At 65.1% G+C, this 8,872-nt stretch overlaps 1 protein-coding gene across 1 annotated transcript; it reads right to left on the bottom strand.

The window, feature by feature from the left end:
- Positions 1 to 1,484: 1,484 nt before the first annotated feature.
- DUSP7 (dual specificity phosphatase 7) lies at positions 1,485 to 8,567 on the bottom strand. Its single transcript, XM_080674019.1, has 3 exons — positions 7,911 to 8,567; positions 5,989 to 6,423; positions 1,485 to 3,490 (listed from the first exon to the last, which is right to left on the bottom strand). Exons 1-3 carry the CDS (start codon positions 8,419 to 8,421, stop codon positions 3,183 to 3,185), a joined length of 1,254 nt encoding a protein of 417 aa, XP_080530145.1. The 5' UTR covers positions 8,422 to 8,567; the 3' UTR covers positions 1,485 to 3,182.
- Positions 8,568 to 8,872: the final 305 nt, after the last annotated feature.

Here is an 8,872-nt window from a genome sequence, read left to right as displayed (position 1 = left end):
TGGAAGAGCCACCCTCAAGGGGCCAAAGAGCCGCATGTGGCTCCTGAGCCACGGTTGGCCGACCACTCCCCTAGCCCCAGGTCACCAGTGAGGACCCAAGGTCACAGGTGAGCCACCCAAGCCAGGACCTGGCCCTCCATCCCCGGGCAGGCACAGGGCTGATGAGGACACTGAGGGTCAGAGCGGCCACCTGGCCTGGGGCGGGCCCTGTGGGGGAGGCCTCTCCCCTGAGGCTGCCTCCCTCCCTCCATACCGTGCTTGGGCACGCTGGCACTGCCAGGAACTTACTCAGCCTGTCGAGGGCCCAGCCCCCAGCCGGGCACCCGCGGGCTTCCCCAGCCTGGCCCAGGGCAGTGAGAACGAACAAAGGCCCAGTCTCTGCCTGCCCAGGCTCCCACCCCCTCGCCCGCCCCTGGCACAGAAGGACCAGGGCCCTGAGGAAGTGCAAGAGCTAAGGCAGCACCCACCCCTTTGCCAAGGATACAAGTCGTCCTCCCCCCCCCACCCGCCCCCAGCGGGCCTGCTGGCTGCACAGCAGCGCTCACATTCCAAGTGGGAGGGGTAGGAGCTGGACGCGGCCCAGGCCCCTTTGCTCAGAGCCGGCCCTCTACCCTGCACCATGGGTTTGCCAGTGCAACGATTCTGGGGTTCTGGTCGGTCCCTCCAGGCAGAGAGGGGGCAGGGAGAGCAAGAGCCTGGAGTGACCCCTGGGAAAGGTCACCTGGAAGGAAGGGATTAAGTCACGTGAGAGGCAGAGATGGGGAAACTGAGTCAGCGCCCAAGCCTCCTTGTCCCTGACTGGAGAGTTAGAGATGGAGACGTCAGCCCCTCTGAAGCCCCGTCTCCCCGTTTGTAACATGGGGCCGTCACCCACTGGGGCCTCACTCCCCGGCATGGAACCATCCTTCTGTGGGCCCCTCCCAGCTCCCTGCGGGCCTGTCCCTGAGCCCCAGAGGGCCTGGGGGGATGGCCAACTCCCCCCGTAGGCCCAGGCTGACCAGGAAATGGACACTGGGTGTCTGGCCCCCCTCAACAGAGATGGGAACAGGCTCAGGGAGGCTGAGGGACCTGCAGGTCACCTAGTTCCAAAGGAGCAGCAGGTGACCCATACTGCAGGGGTGGGGGAGGGTGAGCAGTGTGCACCCCGTCCCACCCACAGGGCCCGGGGCTGCAGGGCACAGAGCCCTGGGCAACGTCCCAGCGGACAGACTCAGGAGATGCTGAGCAGGGCTCAGCTGTGGGACCTCGGTCCACAAAACCTCCCCAAGCCTCCTTCTCCTGTCAGCCAATCAGCGAAAGCCGATGGCCGGCCTGCCAGTGCCCGGGGCCGTGGAATGCCCACATCCTGCTGCTCCCCGAGGCGTGGCACTCCTCCTGGCTGTGGGCACCACCGACTGAGCGGAGCAAGTGCCGGCAGACCCGAGCCACCAGTTCACACAGAACAGGCGCTGGTCCCTGGCCCTTCAGACACCGCGATTCATTTTAAAGAAAAAATAATATTTATTTGCAATATAAACAAAGTCCCGTCGCTGGCTCGGGATATGTGTGTGTGTGTGTGTGTGTGTACATACATGTAGGGTCACAAATTTTCCTTCATAAGGTCATAAAGCAAAACTGGCCCTTCTTGGCATACTCTCAATTCACACAGATCTGATGCATCTTTCGGGGTTTTCTTTTTAAAAGTAAAAAAGAGAGAGAGAACCATGTACAGCACGGAACCTTTTTGTCAATTTCTCGACTGTGGCAAGATTTGAATCTGCTGCCTTGAAGAATCCCTGAAAACAACCCCCGAGAGGTAAGATGCAGTGGGGCAGAGGGGCCACGGGGCCACGGCCCCGCTCAGGGACCCGGCCGCCCGCTCCCCACCCTGGCCCCACGCGGTCCCGACACCCGGTAGAACTGAGGCTGGAGAAGGAACAACACTGGAGAGGCTAACGGAATCCGTGGCTTTGTTCTGTGGATACTGGGGGTGGGGCCGGAGGACAGAGCCCTGCACCCCTTTCACTGTCCACCCACCCTCGCCCCTCTGCGCCTGTCCGGGACGGAAATGGGATGGGTACGAGGTTCCCGGTCGCAGAAGGCATGGGCAAGATGAGCGCTAGGCAGGCCTCCGTGGACAAAGGGGCTGGAGTGGCAGCGGACCCAAAGCAACAGCCAGGGGGAGGGACAGGCACCTGGGAGGCAGGGCGGGGCCCCCACCACCGGAGCTTCCCCCAGCCACTGGACCTCCACTGTCACCAACACACAGAGAGAAAGAGACAGAAGTAGTGGGTTTGTAGAGAAGAGGCCGGGGCCCAGGCCCTCCCAGGGGCTGAGCCCAGAGGGCTAATGCTGCTGCTTGCGTCCCCGTGGCCCCCCTCCGCAGTGGCCCCCCTCCGCAGCCGCCGCTGGCAGGGCAGCCGCAGGGCCTCCGGCTCCTGTCGGGGTTAGTCTGCAGGACCACCTGAGGGGCGGGAGGGAGGGCAGAGAATGCAGAGACCACTGGCCCAGCCCCATCGCAACCGGCAGCTGTCACCAGACCAGCGGCAGCTGTCGCCAGGCCAGCGCAGGGCCACGGGGGCGGGGCCGGGTTGGGGGACGTGGGTGCAACGGCGTCCCCCCTTGGAGACGGGCCCGCTGCAGAAACAGGCTTCACACGTGTGCAAAATGCATTTGGTCAAGGTCAACATGGGGTTCGTCTTTTCCGTTAAAAAAAATAAAACAAAAAGCCAATAACGGCAATTTGGAAATAGAAAGAAAAACAAAACTGAGAACACGTCTCTCTCTCGCAGGATCAAGAAAGGGATGAAATACTGGTTTATACAATCCACTGCTGCATGTGGCCTGAAAATAACACTTTTCATTAAAAAAGAAAAGTCAAGAAGACGTGGCCTCAGGTGCCCCGGGGCTTGGGTTCACCTGCCAAAGTAAAAAGTAAACTCGGTCCGTGGTGTCTTTAAAAAGCGCCGACTGGCTGGGCCATTCGTAGGAAGTGTCCTGCGGGCAGACAGGGCGAGGCCCTCTGGCTCCGCGGCCCTGAGTCTGAGGCAGGGCCCCTCCGGAGTCCTGCGCGGGGCGCGCGGCTGGGCTCCGTCCCCCGGGCGGTGAGCGCTCAGCACCCGCGGGCCTGGCCTCCGGGCACAGGCCATGTCCCGGCTCCTCGGGCGCCCGGGGGAGGCGGCGCCTGCCCTGGGTGCCCGGCCTCACGTGGACTCCAGGGTGTTGAGGGGGAACAGGTTGTGGTTGGTGGGCGTGGAGAAGTACAGCTGCTCGCTGGGCGTGTGGTTGTCGCACGGGCTGCTCAGCCCCAGCGTCCGCTCGAAGTCCAGCAGCTGCCCCATGAAGTTGAAGTTGGGTGAGATGTTGGACTTTTTCCTCTTGACAAAGTCGTAGGCGTCGTTGAGTGACAGGTTCATCTTCTGCATCAGGTAGGCCACCGTGACTGTCACCGAGCGGCTAATGCCCGCCAGGCAGTGCACCAGGACGCCACACTTCTTGGAGCGCGCCTCGTCTGAAACACACGGGCAAGGGTCAGGGGGCGCCTCCCCCGAGGAGCCACGGGAGGGCAGGCACCCGGGGTGGTATGGGGACTGGCTGGCGCTGCCTCTCTCTTGCGGGACCTGGTGAAGTCCCACATGGCGGGACCGCGGGGAGGGCTCTGCCAGGCGTCAGCACCAGGCCACTGGACACCGTGCCTCAGCTGCTCATCCTCAGGGCAGGCCCGTGAGCCGGGCTCTTACAGGGACCCGAGCCAAGTGAGGGCCCCACAGACAGGGCTGTGGCACGGTAATCCCTGCTGGTCCCTCTGCTGCCACAGTGAGCTGAGGGCGTCACCTGCACCCTCTCGTCACCTGCACCCACGGCTAGTGAGCTGATTTTCCAGGTGGGGGCACAGGCACAGGGACAGAGTGACAAGCCCCAGGCTGCAGAGGCTCCTCCCAAGTCGTAGCACCCACTATGGCCAGGCCATGACCCGCACCCCATGGGTACCCCCTCAGAAGGGGACTAGGGGCCCCGGCCCCGCAACTGGCTCTGGCTAGCCAGGGAGGGACGAGGGCCTCACCTGAGGCTTCACAAGTGGGGTTTGCTGAAATGGGCCCCCTTACTCCTCCTCCCCAGGCCTACAAGCCAGTGACATCTTCCACCAGCCAACCAGGTCCTGCCCCCCCCCCCACCCCCCGCCAGGCTCCTCTGCCTCGGACAGAAGGAGCTCAACAAATACCCACTCGCCCTGTGATGTCTCCTCCCCTAGACCCAGGGCAGCTGCCCCTCTCGGCGCCACAGCCGTGCCCAGTTCACAGACTAACAAGAGGCAGCCCAGGGCCCTCACGGCTCCCACTTCCCTGCCTGTGAGCTCACTGGGCACCAGGCATACAGTTGGTGCTCAATCAGTGCACACGATGACCCGGGGGTCACAGATCGCCCCTCACCTGGTGCCCACAGCCTGTGGCCTGCAGAGCTTCCCCTCCCCACCCCCAGGGCTACGCATACAGTAGGTGCTTAATGCAGACTCAGGGACTGACAGGGGGCAAGACCAGCAGGGGGAGGCAGATGCTGTGGCTTCACGTGGAGCTGTGTGGTCTGACCTTGAGATTGGGGGCAGAAGGCAGGTAGAGATGGGCCTCCAGTGGTGACATACAGGATATGGGCAACGCCTGGCCCCCAAACCCACTCCTGTGCGATCCAAAGTGAAACCACTTCCGCGCTTTATTTTTAGCCTCCAGGGTGTGGCTGAGCGGTAGGGGGCTGGTGCTGGATCCTGTCCCGCTGCGTCCTATGATGCCTGGGCCTCAATTCCCTCATCAAGTGGGAAATAACGTTCCCCCATTACAGCCTGTTCCGTCCCCTCCCCAGACACAGAGGGGCTTTCAAGAAGGAGAAAGGCATCCACAAGCCGGACTCAGCCCCTGGGAATCCGGGGTCCCTCCACTCCCCTCCCTCACTGGGGACAGCACAGACGCTGAGGCAGCACCACAGCAGGGGAGGGGGGCCCTCCTGGGCAGCCCCAGCCCCTCCCCCAGGCCTCCGCTTCCTTCCTTCCTCCCAGCCAGGCACCTAGTTCTGGTTCCCAGTAAGCGGATGAGGCGGGGAAGCCTCCCACTTCCTGTTATTAAAGCCAGCCCAGCCCAGCCCAGCCCAGCTGACACCCAAACGCCCTCACAGGACACGGCCGCCCGCAGGGAAGACTGCCCTGGCCACCCTCCCTGCCACCGGAGGCGGCACAGGCTCTGGGTCACAGGCGGGGAGAAGCCCGGGTCCCCATTCACTGGTCCCTTCCCCACTCCTGGGTGAGGGGGCCTGGGAAGACGACCCACCGTCCAGCAGCCCCCAGCTGGCCAAGGAGGAAGCCGGATGGGGGTCAGAGATAAGGCGGCCCATGGAGACCAAGTCAGCTGAGGCTGGGCTGTAGCAGGCTCTAAGCCACACAGCAGAACACGCTGCTCTGGGGGCAGCCTTCCTCAGCCTCCCCCACATTCTCTCTACACCCCATTTGCTCCAAATAAGCGCCGGGGAGCATCTGGGGCCCCACCAAGGCGCTCTGGGTCCCCACATTCGAACAGCTGCCTGTTTGGGGTAGGCCTCTGGCTCCAGAGCACCCACCCCCCCGCCCTTGATCTCACTCAGGTGTACAGTAGGGCCCACGGAGGCACCGTGACAGCCCCAGCCTGCAGACACGTGTGCTGGGGCGTGAGGCAGAGCCAGCGAGACCCGTGGGAGGCCTGAGAGCTGTGATGTTCCAGCTCATTCAGCCTGAAACAGCAGCCAGAAAGGCCAGGCTGGACAGGAGGGGCCTGAGGTGCCCGAGACCCAGGGACTGCTCAGACTAGGGGGCCTCGGTGACTCACAGCGGGCACGGGTACACCCATGGGCACACGCTGGCACATGCAGGGCGCACACAGGCCTCGGCAGGCCCAGAGGTACCCAGTCAGGCGTGGGCTACACCCAGAGTCCTGTACACATCTTGCCGCGCCTGCCCACCCTCCCCACCCAAAGCACAGCAGCACCTACCGATGAAGCTGATGGCCTCGGGGAAGAACTGGGAGAGGTTCTGGCTCCAGTGGTCGGAGATGGGGATCTGCTTGTAGGTGAACTCGCCACCGTGCTCGAAGGCGTTGGGCAGGTTGGGCGTGACGTTGAGGATGTACTTGATGCCGTACTTGCCGAGCACGTCCAGGTTGGTGGAGTCCTTGGCGCAGCCGAGGTAGAGGTAGGGCAGGATCTGGACGGGGAAGGCCGGTTGGCTGGACGGCACAGGACTGCCGTCCGACTCGGTGGCACTGCTGGGCAGCTCGCGGTCCGACTCCCCGTCGGAGCAGTCAGAGCTGATGCGCAGGCCCCCCAGGCCCAGCACGGAGGTGGGTGGCGAGCTGCTGGGCGAGGACGAGCTGTCCACGTTGGTCTCGCAGTGCTCCGAGTACTCGGTCTGGAACTTGTTGAAACCACCTGTGGCCAGGGCAAGACAAGGCCTGGGTGAGGGACTGTCCATGCCCCTGGCCAGCGCCCCGGCCCAAATGGGGGCCGCACAAGACCAACGATAGTCAGGGGCCCCCATGTCAAGCACCATCACAACAGCCAAATGGGCTGTGCCAATAAGTCACACATGTACCTTCTCCTGTTTTCCCCACATCTGTCCTATGACCCACGTCACAGATGAGGAAACTGAGGCCCCAGGAGGTGAAGTAACATGCCTGAGCGCCAAACCCTTACTCACTGGGCTTCAGGGCCCTAGCCACACCACCAGCATTAGGGCCCTGAGCACAGGCCCCAGCTCCTCCCTCCTCTGCAGCTCCTCTGCGCACCTGGCCCCGGGTATGCCCAATAATGGCTAAGTGGTAAGGAAAAGCAGACAACCCCATTGCAGGCCAGCACTGGTAGGTCTGCAAACCGCTGAGAGATGAGACTGCAGAGGCCAGAGCTGTGTCCCGGTTAGAAGCAAAGAGGCCTGAGCCTTGGATTGGGAGTCCAGAGCTGGCCCCCACCCCCAGCCAGAGTCTGTGTTGGCCAGTCATTTCCCCCTCAGGGGCAGATTCATAAGAGGCCCCAGCTCCACCTCCCCAAAACCCTCCCTCAAAACACAAGACCCCCCTAGCCTTGGACCCAGGGAGGGGGAAGGCCACCAGGGGCTTTACAGGGAGGAGAGGTGGGGAGCGCCTGCAGCTAGGCACGGGCCTGAGGGTGCCGCAGGCCTCCCCTCCCTCCCGCCTGCCCGCCTGCTGCCAGCGAGAGGCCATTTTGGAATGTTAATTGGAAACACCGGCTGCAGCCACTCGCGCTCCCCCCGCCGCCAGTGCTGCTCCCTCTTCTGCAAGCTCTGGGGCAGCAGTCTGGGTCGGGGGCCCAGAAAACTAAGGCCAGGGCTAGGAACACTACTCACAGCCCCCCGCCCCCCGCAGAGGCCTCCAAGAGGGGGTGATCCCCAAGCAGCGAGCTATGCGGGAATGCTCAGTCCCCCAACCCAAATGTCCCTGTGCCCTGGGGGCGGCGATGGTGCTGAGAGGCTCCTGTCTTGACCCTGGCCTTCCAGGGACACGCATTCCAGGCTGGAGGAGCGGAACTTGGGTGCCTCTCGCCTTTGAGGGTCCCAGGATGGTTCCCTCCCTCCTCCGAGGGGCTCAGCTGGAAGTTGGGCGCTGCTATGGCGCCAACAACAGTTAAAAGGAAAGCCCAGGCGGGGGAAAGTTTGTTCAGTCCTCTCGAATCGGACCCAGAAAGGGGTGCAGAGGCGCCCCCCGCCCCCCACCACCACCACACACACACCAGGCTAAACCTTAGGGGCCGGGCTCCGGAGAGGGGCGGATGCGGGCCGGGGGCGACGTGGCGCCTGCGGGGCAGGCTGAGCGCGAGGAGAGAAAGCCGCCTCCGGCGGCGGGGGCGTCAGGGAGCCGCGGGAGACCCCTAGCCCCGGCCGGGGGTCCCAGTGCCGCCCTCACCTTGGAGGTAGTAGGCCTGGCAGCCGTCGTCGCGCAGCTTCTGCAGGAGCAGGCCGAGCACCGAGGCAGGCGCGCCGGGCTCCGGCTGCCACTCGGCCGTGGCCTCGTCGTAGAGCAGCACGGTGGCCGCCTTGCAGCGCGTGGCGAAGCGCTCCTTGTCCGCGTGGTTCGGGATGATGGAACGGATGGGCAGGTTGCCCTTGCGCAGGCGGCGCAGCATGAGGCCGGGGATGGCCAGGTTGATGGCCGTCTCGATGTGCGACGACTCGAAGAGCTCGTGCGGACGGCAGTCGAGCAGCAGCAGGGACGCGCCGCCGCGCGCCTCTAGCTCCTCCTGAAGCCACTCGGCGCTCTTGCACGGCATGGTCCCCGCACCCGTCGCCGCGCCCGTCCCGGTGCCCGCGCCGGATCCCGCCCCGGGCTCCGACCCCGCCCCGGTGCCCCCAGCCGCCGCCGTCCCCGAGGCCGACATGTGCGCCCGCGCTGGGGGGCCGCGGACTTGGTTTTTCATGGGGAGCGCGGGTGGCCCGGGGCCGGGGCCGGGCAGCCCTGCCCAGGGACGGCGCCCCGGCCGCGCGGGCCCCAGCCGCGTCTCCCGGCGCCCGTCTCCCGCCTAGCTGCGCGCCCTCCGCCCCGGCCTCCCGGCCTCCGTCCCGCCCGGCCCTCCGCGCGCGCCGCGGCCTGACAGCCCCAATTAAACGGCGGCTCCGGCGGTCGCGCGCCGAGGCGTCCTCCAGGGGGCGGGGCCGCAGGGCCGGCGCCTGGACTTAAAGGCGCCGCGCCTCCGCCGCCCCTCCCCAAACGGTACGCGGGCGCGCACGCAGCCGGTGCGCCCTGGCCCTCGCCCTGACTCGGCGCCGCCGCTGTCTCGCCTTGCCCGGAACCCGCTCTGACCCGCCTAGAGGGCCCGGCCAAGACGCCCTCTTGGGTCCTCTATACCCGCGCTCCCAACACTACAGGGC

Source organism: Plecotus auritus, assembly GCF_963455305.1.
Source record: "Plecotus auritus genome assembly, chromosome: 6".
Taxonomy (NCBI): Eukaryota; Metazoa; Chordata; class Mammalia; order Chiroptera; family Vespertilionidae; genus Plecotus; species Plecotus auritus.
The sequence above is the reverse complement of the archived record's forward strand: the minus strand, read 5'-3'. Positions and strand labels throughout refer to the sequence as shown.

Excerpts from the sequence above, each read along its gene's own strand:
- DUSP7 (XM_080674019.1), bottom strand. The coding sequence starts at position 8,421 with ATGAAAAACCAAGTCCGCGGCCCCCCAGCGCGGGCGCACATGTCGGCC. Across the intron at positions 6,424-7,910 it reads CCAGGCCTACTACCTCCAAG|GTGGTTTCAACAAGTTCCAG; the intron begins GTGAGGGCGGCA and ends CCCTGGCCACAG. Across the intron at positions 3,491-5,988 it reads CGAGGCCATCAGCTTCATCG|ACGAGGCGCGCTCCAAGAAG; the intron begins GTAGGTGCTGCT and ends CGTGTGTTTCAG.